General features: G+C 39.8%; 2 protein-coding genes and 1 pseudogene across 2 annotated transcripts; all 3 read left to right on the plus strand.

Moving 5' to 3' along the window:
- The first annotated feature begins 5,790 nt into the window (after nt 1-5,790).
- On the plus strand, nt 5,791-7,145 carry LOC133725725 (transcription factor MYB82-like). The gene is made up of 3 exons (XM_062153088.1): nt 5,791-6,164; nt 6,259-6,388; nt 6,517-7,145. Exons 1-3 carry the CDS (start codon nt 6,029-6,031, stop codon nt 6,884-6,886), a joined length of 636 nt encoding a protein of 211 aa, XP_062009072.1. The 5' UTR covers nt 5,791-6,028; the 3' UTR covers nt 6,887-7,145.
- A 376-nt stretch (nt 7,146-7,521) lies between these two features.
- On the plus strand, nt 7,522-8,984 carry LOC133725723 (B3 domain-containing protein At1g49475-like; annotated as a pseudogene).
- LOC133731608 (B3 domain-containing protein REM9-like) lies at nt 8,824-10,914 on the plus strand. The gene is made up of 6 exons (XM_062158982.1): nt 8,824-8,901; nt 9,133-9,403; nt 9,897-10,160; nt 10,243-10,332; nt 10,452-10,600; nt 10,681-10,914. The coding sequence occupies exons 1-6, from the start codon at nt 8,824-8,826 to the stop codon at nt 10,756-10,758; spliced, it is 930 nt and encodes a 309-aa protein (XP_062014966.1). The 3' UTR covers nt 10,759-10,914.
- The last annotated feature ends 212 nt before the right edge of the window (nt 10,915-11,126 follow it).

An 11,126-nucleotide genomic window follows, 5' to 3' on the forward strand; every position in this document is an offset into this window, starting at 1 on the left:
GAAACAAACTTAACACGACACGACACGTTGTTTTGCCAAGTCTAATTGGAGATGCTCTTGTATTACTAAATTAAATGATTTTGAGTTATTCTGCAATTTTAATTGTTTAATTTTTACTCACTACTTTGTCGACTTTTTACTAATCGATTGTTTTGACATCTAAACAATTTTTTATTTTCTTTTATGTAGAGTGAAATCCACACTCCCCTTTTTACATTCTACACTCTCACTTCAACATTTATGTTTATTGCATGAAATTCCACTTATGGCGCAACAATTGTGCAATGTTTCTTTCTTCACTCTCCACTTGTGCCATAACTTCTTCGTGGTAAGTTTCGTCTTCTTTGAGATAGAAGACTAACAAATGACTCTGCCAAACTAGCTCGTGCAAATCAAAGTGGGTTTTTGGGTATAATGCGGACCTCAAAACTATTATTATCTCAAGAGTAGAGGTGGCAAACGGGCCGGCCCGACCCGACCCGGCCCATTTTAAGCGGGGCTAGACGTGCTCCGTGCCGTGCTTGGGCCGGCCCATTTATTATCGTGCCGAGCTCGTGCCGGCCCATTTACTTAAACATTAAGCCCGGTCCGGCCCATGGCCCGAGCCCATATCGTGCCGGGCCGTGCTCGTGCCTACCCACTATAAAGCACGATTTTAAAATCTTAATTTGAACAAATAAAAATTAATTTTATTTAATTATTTAGAAAATTAAAATAAATTAAGTTCTACAACGTTTTTCTTAATCTTAGCTTTTTAAGATTAGTTTTCTAATAATTTTTTATATTCCACTATAAGAAAGAAAGAAAAAAATAACTCAAAATATATTGTTTTTAGTATATTATTGTGAGATTATCTTTATTATAATGAAGATTTAGTATCATATTATTCTTTCCTTCATTCTATAGTTGTATTATTATGAGATTAGTCTTTATTAATAAACATATATTTAATAAACTACACTTTGTGTCGAATTTGAAACTTTCACTTGTGGCGACTCTCTCTCTCCCTTTGAGAGAAACCCTAACTCGGCGGCGGCCAAAGTGCTAACCTCTCGTCCGGAGGCCACCTTGGCATCTTGGCTGGCCCTGGCCCTGGCCTTGCCGATGTCACGTGGTTTTGCTGCCGGACGGGGACTGAATAGGTCTATTCGGGTAGTCCCTTGTGATTGGGTTGCTCAAGCTTTCTGGCAGGTGCAGTTTGGCTTCGAGTTTCTGGCATGAGATCTCTGGGAGGTGACCGATCTCGTGTTGATGGAGGCTGGGATTGACGGCGCTATTCGAAATCGTTGGCGGTGTGGATCGGGGATGCTGAAATCGAGGCGGGTTCGTGGTGAAGCAACTTGTGGCGGCGTGGTTTGTCGTGATTTAGGTCGTGGCGGACTCGGGGCGGCAAGGTCATGGCGAAGCAGTCACAGGGGCGGAGCTGCGCTGGAGGGTTTGGTGGTCTGGAGGTGGAGGCTGGACCTGGGCCAAGCCAGGCCTGCTGGGCATTGAGTGGGCCTTCTTCTTGGGCTACTTTGGATTGCAGAATTTTGGGCTAGGGTTTTTGCCCTAGGCCCATCTCTATGTTTTTAGTTTTTGTCTAATTACAATAATTTCCTTGTATTTAGGAAGCTATGCACTTGTATGTGCTCTATGTACCTCTAGCGCCTTTGGGATAGTACCAAAGGAGGATTCCCGCTACATCTACGTATTTGATGTCTAATAAGTGGACCTGTTTCTATATACCAACGTGGGTACTACCACAACTTCTTGATCTGTCTGGAAAGAAGGCAGCATGAGGGTATGTAATGGCCACTTTGGTTTGTGATGAATGAAATCGAAACCCGTTTTGGGATTGATAAAAAAAAAAAAAACATATATTTAATATTTAGAAAAAATACTTATGTCAAAACAATGATATAATGTCTTATTTCACTATTTTGACAAGATAAAAGAAAAAACATTGGTGGAATTGTCATGAGATTTTAAATAAAGAGGTCTAATATTTAAATCTCATCATTGTAGTTTTTTAATATTTTTAAAAACAAAATGAAATTTTGTGTTTGTAACGGGCCGGCCCACAATATGTCGTGCTCGGGCTGTGCCGGGCCAATGTGCCAATATTCCTAGGCCCAACCCGACCCATTATTCTAACGTGCTCGGGTCGTGCCGGGCCACTGTTAAGCGTGCTGGGCCCGTACCGTGCCCGTGCTTAGCAGCCCGTTTGCCACCTCTACTCAAGAGTGTTGCTATTGGGACCTCCAAATCTGCTTAATTGACCTCACTCTATTATGAATTATTAAATGACATATATAACCTACAATAAAATGACTATTAAGGACAATAATTATACCAAAAAATATTACATTAATTTTCTATAGACTTTCCAATTCAATAATATTAGATTGCATTTATTATTTTCCTTATCTATTTTCATTTTCCAATTTCACTACATACTCATTAAAGCATTCATATATATTTAATAAGAATTAAAACTATGATTATGTGACATAAAAATGTATGATATACATATTGAACGCATATTGGTGAGGGAAAACAAAACAAATCATATTATGACCTAAATCTAAGTCTGTCCATTATATTTGCAAAAAAAAACAAACAAAAAACAAAAAACAAAAAATGAGCTAGCAATTAAAAAAATAAACAAATATTTAAATAATTAATCATGAGGTACATAAAATAAACATTAAGAAAAAATTATTAATCTTTTTTTTTTTTGCAGAGCTAAAACAGAAAAAAAAAAAGTAAAAAAAAAAAACCACAAAATAGTTCATGTTATTTTCTTGTTGATTAGAAATTAATTTTTAAAACTCAATACCTTGTGTTTAATTTTTTTTTATTGAAAAAAATATTTATGTTGTCTGATTAAGGAATGGATATGTAGTTAAGATTTACAGAGTAATTAATCATTGAATTAACTAAGTTTTTTTTTTAAAGATAATAGTTTGTTTGCAAATTATATATATATATATATATATATATTTTTTTTTTTGAATTGGCCCGATGGGCAATAATATCATTCATCACAAGCTAGAATATGCCGTTACATACCCTTCCGCTGCCATTTAAGAACATAGGCAGACAAGAAGATAGTGGTAGTACCCACAGCGGTACATAGAAATAGACCTACTCATTGTACAATCAAATACGTAGAGGTTGCGGAGATCCTCCATTGGTACTACGCCGGAGGCGCTAGAGATCTAGGTTCCTAATACAAGAAACATTATTGTAATTAGACAAAAGCTAAAAACATAGGGTTGGGCCAAGGGCCTAAACCCTAGTCCAAAATAGCAATGGACTAGGGCAGAACTCCAGCCCAACAGTTTGTGGCCCAATAGGGTAGTCCACCAAGAAATGCTCCAGGCCCATCAATCAGGCACGGTCCAGTCCACCATCTCCTCCCCTCACCCATCGTACATCACCGTCCGGCCAAGTTCTGGCCGACCCACGGCTCCAACCAGCGTCGCTTTGATCCGCCCCGCCACACCATCATCCCGGCGATCCAAAACAAGCCGCCGTGACGCATATCAGCACAGAACACAATCCGGATCCAGGCCTTGAAACCCCCTCCACCATCGATCAATATCCATGGCATCGCCGATCCCAGAACCCAGCAGCAAGGATCGCCGCCGGACCATAACGCACGAACGCCTCCTTCACCACCCTCCCAGTCGAACCTTTTGACAAAACCTGAGCAAATCCTCCGACCGAGTCCTACGGGCCTTAGATCTCCCGTCCGGCAGCAAACCCCATGACGGCGGAGAGGCCGGATGCCAGCCCCGACGTCCGGGCGCCGCTGGACGAGAATAAGAATTCAGACGGACGTAGGCCTTAGGGTTTTCCCAAGGTGAGAGAGAAAACTTGAATGTATGATTAACTAATTGATTACTTGTTGTTTGCAAATTATATGAGTGAGGTTATTTGAGGAAATTCAGTGAGGTTTAATGAGTAAATTTAATATTTGAAAATTTGATAGGAGGTGTAAAAAACATAGGTGGTCAAGTGAGTAAATTTGGAGGTTCCAATAGAAAAACTCTTATCTCAAACCTCCATGAATTGTAACAAAAAAAAAAAAAACATCCATCAATTTACTTTTGTCACCAAAGAAGTTAAAAACTTTTGATATTAGTACGAACAAACTTGCTTAAATTATAGCTGTTTATATGAAACCCATTCCTTGATTTCCTTTCTCAGTTGGTAATTTGGTATGCAATATGACATAAACCCAAAAAACCCAATTAAATTTTCAAATCACAAATTCAATCTTTCTTACTTTCAGCTAAATCTCAGTACAATCAGTAGTCTTTTAAAGTACTCAATGTCAAAGATTTGACTTCCTAGTTCAAAGTTAAATGAGCGATAGTCGACCTAGTGCTCTGCTAGGGTTTATCGTTAGCTTTCCCCCTTCGACAAATTTCTCAGGATTTCAAGATCTTGATGGTCATGGCTATTGCTCGTCTGGTAGCTAATCGTTCCTTTCTTGTTTTTGCTTTTGTTTTCTTGCTCGGAGAGCCGCCTTGGTGTGGGCTCCTTGTGGTTACTGATTGGAAGGGTAGTGTTGCTGTTTGGATGGCTGATCGGAGGCCGAGCTCTAACGGCGTGGATCTGGTTTGGCCTGAGTTGGATGGGCGCGTCTGGGTTTTGGATCGGGGTCGTCAGACTTCCGACGGTGATAGGGACTGTACAATCGATTTGGGTAGCCCTGGTGGTTCGCTGCAGCGTCGGGGTGTTGCAGGAGTGGGGTTGGCCCGACCAGTTCAGGGGAACGATCAAAGTTTGGAGGATCTTCAGGTTTTCCTAGGCGACTCCGATCGGGTTCAGTCCGCTCTAGGATCTGGTTTCTTCAATGCTTGCGAAGGCACCGGAATGGATCTGAAGTTGGTCCGAGGTGATCAGGAATGGGAGCGGATTTGGATGTCTTTCGATCCTGGAGATGGTACAGTATCGTCGGCGGTGAACCACGGTGACGAAGGCTATGGGGATGGAGGTTTCCAGGGGTTCCCCTCGACTGGTATCGGCGACGGCGCATATGGTGTTTGTTGGGTGGAAGAACACGTGTGGGCTCAAGGAACTAGGGCTGTGGTGTACCCTACTATTTGGGCCTGCTCTTGGTGCTGCTGGGCTTCCTGGGCCTTGACCTGGTTTGTGATCCTTAGGGTTGGGCACACTGGGCTAGGGTTTCAAGCGAGCTGAATTACCCTTTTGCTAGGGGGTTGGATGGATTGGGTCTCTATGGCCCATAGTGCTGTTTAATTTTTGTTTTGGGTCGCAAGAACCAGTGCCTTAGTTGGAACCATTTTATGTAAGCTTCGAGGTTTCTAGGTTTTTGTTAGAATAAAAGTGCGTGAATTTACTAAAAGGTGGGTGTACTCGGGATTTTTTGGGGTTTTATTCTTCTAGAATAGAGGTTCAGGAGGTTCTAAGGAACGATTGCTTTCTGTCGACCCCATAGGGGTGTTTCATTTTTGTATTGCTTGCTGAACTTAATGAAATAGCTGACCTATTTCGATAAAAAAAAAAGTACTCTTTTAAAACTCCAACTCAATCATGCAACTTGAACCCGGTAAACCCAATAGATGATATTGAAATTTACAAAGCTGAAACTAAAGAGAGGTTCTCTCTCTGCATGAGATTCGTTAAGAGATTTCACGACATTTTTTTTTATAAACTGTTCGGTCATTTTATTCGTTCTGTACATGGATCTCCATCTCAGCAGTGGGACCGACCAGCCTCACCAAAATCTATTTTATTTATTATTCCTCTTTGTCCTTTTGAGAACAAAAAGAACAAAAGAAAAGATTTTAGCTTCTTCTTCGTCTCCAGGACACGCAGCAGAAACATGCATTCTGTTTAGTCTTAAACCCATCTCCACCTCTCCCTTGTTTAGCCTCTCCCTAAACCCTCACAACCATTTCTCTATATTCCATGGTCACAGTGCACCATTGTTTCCCACGCTTCTCTATATCTCTACTCCACACACCCGAATACCAACCCCAACCCAAGACGCCCACCAAGTGACTGATAAATGGCCTCAGAGAGACAAGAGCCCACCGCAAGAGAATTCGTCAAGGGAAAGTGGACACCGCGAGAAGATGAGAAACTAACCGAGGCTATTGCAGTTCATGGCGCAAAGAAGTGGAACTCATTAGCGTCTAAAGCAGGTCTGTGTTGTATGTATGTAACCCAATTCAAGAAGTACTTGATCACATTATGTACTTTATTTTTGGTCTAGAGAATAATGGGTTTTCGGTGCAGGGCTGAATCGGAATGGCAAGAGTTGCAGGCTGAGATGGGTGAACTATCTGAGACCCAACCTCAAGAGAGGCCACATGTCTGACCAGGAAGATGACTTGATTATTAGGCTGCATAAGCTTCTTGGAAATAGGTAAACTTCATACTCCAAATGACAAAGCTCAGTTCATTTCCTTGCTTCTGAAGTTGTTCATTATCAAATTGGGGTTTGCATTATCATTGTTATAAGCTGAAGTATGTGCAAAATTTCTTGTTTCTAAGGTGGTCTTTGATTGCGGGAAGATTACCGGGTCGAACTGACAATGAGATAAAGAACTACTGGAATACTCATTTGAGCAAGAAAATTAACCAGGAAGAGAAGCAAAGTAGCAATGGAGCTAATTCGACGATACAAATTCCCACAGTTGACGAGAAACCAAGTGTAGCAGATGATGATCGGAAGGTCCATGTAGAAATGAAGCAAGAGTGCTTATCATCAGGAGTGGGTACAAGTGCGGCTCTAATAAAGAAAGAGGTGATGATCGATCCTGAGGATTACTCCAACACTAACACTAACAATATTGATGTTGATGACTTCTTTAATCTCCTCGATGAAGAACCTTTGAGTTGGGAGGTTCCGCAAATTCCTTGAACTAGAAGATGCAAGGCTGCTCCACTGATGTTAAATATTTGATGAATCTAGTAGGTTTCATGTGAGTGCACTAATACTTTTGGATGCTCCTATAATCATGATTTTTGTAAATTATGTTTATCTAACAATCTATCATGAACGGAATGTCTACCAAATCACTTGACCATGATCTGCTATTAAGTGTCTATCCCTTGTATTACACTAGTAAAAATCAATGTATCTCCGGGGTGCTATTTTGATGTTATGGAGACGTGTGGCTCGCAGTTACTTTTTACTAATCTAAGATGCTGTAGAATTGTTTCAACTGATGTGGTTAATTTAGATTGTTCAAACAATGGTATATGGTTTTATAGATAACTATAATAACCTGATGAACCAGAACTGTATTGCAACTCGCAAGATATTGCTTCAAATCATTTCCAAGGTACTGATTGATGTATGGGACGATTGGAAAAGTGTTGACTGAGTTGGCTTGTGGAAAGGGTTAACTAGCTAGTAAGTAATGAACTTTGGTTTTTGGTTTGTGGCCAATAGTAATATAAACATTAACCTAATGAAACCTTAGAAATGTTTTCAATGAAGCATATATTAACAACTCACTAAGCATTGGATTGTGAGCTTCTGTGCAGTGACATCTCAGTTGATAGAAATTATTGCATCTTGAGCTCTGTGGAGAATCTATTGCTCGATCCGTTTTCAAAAGTAACTAAAAGCCATTGGCCAAAACAATTGTAGTTTCTGGGTGAGAAATACAGGGGAATACATATAAACGCAACTACAATCTCCTACAGCAACTACAATCTCCTACATTCCTGACCAAAACCTTCAAAAACTACAATCTTCAATCCTTCATTGTTCTGCATGTCCAGAAAGCTCTTGAAGTTGAGCAATGGCTTCTCTTCGCCCGCTGAGATTTTGTTCTACCACTCCCCATTTTTTCAAGATCATTCTGGAGGACACTTCTCGACACAAACTTGTAAGTACCTCTGTTTCTCTCTTCATGCGTGTATATCTTGCTAGTCCTTGCATATACCGGATCTTCTATTAGTTGAACTTGAAGCAAGAAACGATTGAGTTTCGATCCATTACTATGTTGGTATCATTTGAACTATATATGATTCGGTTTGGCTTTGGCTCATTTCCCTCTACTTTCCAATATGGATCTGTATGTGACATGTATGAGAAGGTTTCTTGGTGCAGTAATGCATAAACTTAGTTCAAGAATGTAACGAATGTAAATTGTTATTTTTGAAAGAGGGTTGCATGTGACTTGGTTTAGTTTGCAGTGTTAAATTTTTTGTCAATGCATGCTAATTAATAACATGTGACTTGGTTCTGTTGTGCAGAAAATTCCGAAGAAATTTGTGATGAAATATGGTAAAGATCTGTCAAATTCAGTATTTCTTAAGCTCCCAAGTCGTTCTGAATGGGAAGTAGAACTAACAAGATGCAAAGGTAAGGTTTGGTTTGAGAAGGGTTGGCCAGAGTTCTCTATGTTTTGTTCTCTAGACTACGGGAGCTTCGTGCTTTTTCGATATGAAGGGAATTCTCATTTTGATGTTTGCATATTTGATGTGAGTGCCACGGAGATTGATTATCCCATAACAATGCCCAAGATTGAAGAAGCTGATGAAGATGATGACTTATCTATTGAATCTTGGAGGGTTTTCAACCTAGTCCTAAAACAAGAAGGAAATGTCCATTAGCATGTCCTCCTTACAAGAAAATGAGAGCAAGTTTGAGCGGCAAAGCAGACGTGAGTTCTGAAATTGAGAACACTCAACCTTGTGACATGTTCGAAAAGCCAATCACAAACAAAGAGTCACATCGCAATAAAGTAGAAGTGGAAAATCTGGAAAATAAAGGTAGTATTTTACCTTATTTGCTGAATGTCATAACCATTGATAAGATACAGTGCTTTAACAGGTGTAGATGATATGTCGGTAGAGAAAGATGGCAGAGTCCCTGGAGGCTTATCTGGCACTCAAAGGTTCCTAAAGAAAACATCTCACAAGGTTGTTGGCAACGGCCGGTCTAGCTCTTCATAGAGCTTATGATTTCAAAACTGAAAACCCTTCATTCGTTGTTTCCCTGCAGCCCTCGGATATACAAAGTTCTTTGGTAAACATTTGTATTAAGAATGATTTGATACTTCCTCACTCTAAAATTAAGTAGAATCATAACTTATTGTTCTCTCAAAAAATTTCTAGTTCTATTTCATGATTTCTACTGTTTTTTGTTTTCAGTCTTTGCCATCGGAGTTTTCCAGAAGACATCTCATTAAGCAGCCTGCAAATAACATTACCCTTAGAGTTTTGGATGGAAGAATATGGTCTGTTGAATTCACATATACTAAAGAGAAAGCCCAATTCCAGGGTGGCTGGTTGACATTTGTGAAGGACAATAATTTGGAAGTTGGCGATGTGTGTGTCTTTGTCTTGATTAAGGACATCAAGCTTTTATTAGGTGTTTTCTTTTTCCGCACTTCAGAAGCTACAACTTGGTTCTTGTCTAATGGTAAGTAATTAGGGTACTTTTATTTTGTGAGTTTGAGCTCCATTAGGTCTGCATAACTTACACTCATTTTACTATTTTCTTTTATCTGTTGGGAGAAAAACCGGCAAAAGATTTCATTAACTTGTTTTACGTACATTGATTCAGTTTCCTTAACAACGCAGATTCAGCATTACCATTGTTGTAAATTTTAATGTCCTATCGGCTATAATCTTCAACAGGGGAAAATGGTTTTCGGACTGAAAGAGATGGTGGAAGCTCTTCTAGTTCTCAAACAATCCTAAAGCGAACACATGAGGTTGTTGCAAGGGTGAAGCCATTGACTGCAACTGAGAAAGCTAATGCCTTCAAATCTGATAAACCTTCTTTTAGGGTTGCCATGCATCCTTATTCTATCCATTATAATAATGTGGTAAACTTTCTATATACAGCTCAGCTATGCCGGCATGACATCTTGTTTTTGTTTTTTAACTGCCTTTATTTTTTTTCCTTACAGTATTTGCCAAGACATATCTTACGAAGCTGTCTTCTGGCGTAGCCATCCTTCAAGTTTCAGATGGAAGAACTTGGCCTGTTAACTTCAAGTTTGATCATGCAAACTCAAGGGCTCGACTCATGAAGGGTTGGTCACCTTTTGTGAGGGACAATAATTTGAAAGTCGGTGATGTGTGTATCTTTACACTGATTAACTGCACTGAATTAGTATTTGATGTTGTCTTTTCCCCCACTGAAGAGTCTGCAGAGCGCCCCTTGTCAACAGGTAAAATCTGTTGTTTGTGAACTTGTGCTCCTTTATCTCTGCACAACTTGCACATTATTTTTTTCTTTGTGATTTGGGGCAGGCCATGGCAGAGGAGCAACTGTTCAAGTCCGAGAAATGAAACGCCCCCTAGTTGAAGTTGAATCCGAATGCGGCATGAATTGTGAAATTGGTACGTCTTGCTAGTTCACTTGAATGAGAAATTGCCAAGATCAATTTTATTTATTTAATTTTTTTTTATGAGGGGTTAACGAAAGTAATCAGACTAATATTATTTCTTAATTTGTGTAGGCAAGAACAAAATGTCAAATATTAGTGGGCAGGTTACTCAAAGGCCTTCTTCATCCTTGAGGACAGCAAGGGTTAATCTTGAAGCTGCAAGCAAGTTTTCATCAAAGAATCCCTTCTTCAAAGTCACCCTGGGGTCGGGCCATACTGTGGTATGGCAGTTGACAACATTAACCTTCGCTTCAAGTTCTATAGTTAATTGTTTTGGTTACTAACACATCCTCTTGTGCAGCATGTACCAGTTAACTTCGCTAGGAGTTTCATCAAACAGGAGAAGCAAACAGTGATGCTTCAGGTCAAAGATAGATAGTGGCCTGTGAGTTTGATTTCTTATAAGCCATGTGCAACTTCTATCAGTCAGGGTTGGGCTGCATTTGCAAAGGAAAATTGTTTAAGAGAAGGAGACGTTTGCATATTTGAGCTCATTGAGATGAATGACATTGTACTGAAACGTCACATTTTTAGATGTTGATTAGGAAGGGAAAGTAATCGATGTCTTGAAAAGAGGCGTATGACGTCGAGGTCAATCATCACAGTTTGGTGTGGAGAAATATACCACTTTTGCTGTATTTATCTTTTCTGCTCTCTTTCTGTTAATGTTATGCTATTGCAATATTTCCAATCGTAAACTTTGTATTTTTGGTGGAAGACACTGTTTTTTTTGGTTCCTGAACGAAC

The sequence above is a fragment of the Rosa rugosa genome, chromosome 1 (assembly GCF_958449725.1).
Source record: "Rosa rugosa chromosome 1, drRosRugo1.1, whole genome shotgun sequence".
In the NCBI taxonomy this organism is placed as follows: Eukaryota; Viridiplantae; Streptophyta; class Magnoliopsida; order Rosales; family Rosaceae; genus Rosa; species Rosa rugosa.

What these genes read in the sequence shown, in the direction of transcription:
- LOC133731608 (XM_062158982.1), top strand. Translation starts at nt 8,824, where the DNA reads ATGTCGGTAGAGAAAGATGGCAGAGTCCCTGGAGGCTTATCTGGCACT. An exon ending in TAAAGAAAACATCTCACAAG is followed by an intron (nt 8,902 to 9,132) that starts GTTGTTGGCAAC and finishes TTTTGTTTTCAG; the next exon opens with TCTTTGCCATCGGAGTTTTC. An exon ending in AGAGCGCCCCTTGTCAACAG is followed by an intron (nt 10,161 to 10,242) that starts GTAAAATCTGTT and finishes GATTTGGGGCAG; the next exon opens with GCCATGGCAGAGGAGCAACT.
- LOC133725725 (XM_062153088.1), top strand. Translation starts at nt 6,029, where the DNA reads ATGGCCTCAGAGAGACAAGAGCCCACCGCAAGAGAATTCGTCAAGGGA. An exon ending in CTCATTAGCGTCTAAAGCAG is followed by an intron (nt 6,165 to 6,258) that starts GTCTGTGTTGTA and finishes TTTTCGGTGCAG; the next exon opens with GGCTGAATCGGAATGGCAAG. An exon ending in CATAAGCTTCTTGGAAATAG is followed by an intron (nt 6,389 to 6,516) that starts GTAAACTTCATA and finishes CTTGTTTCTAAG; the next exon opens with GTGGTCTTTGATTGCGGGAA.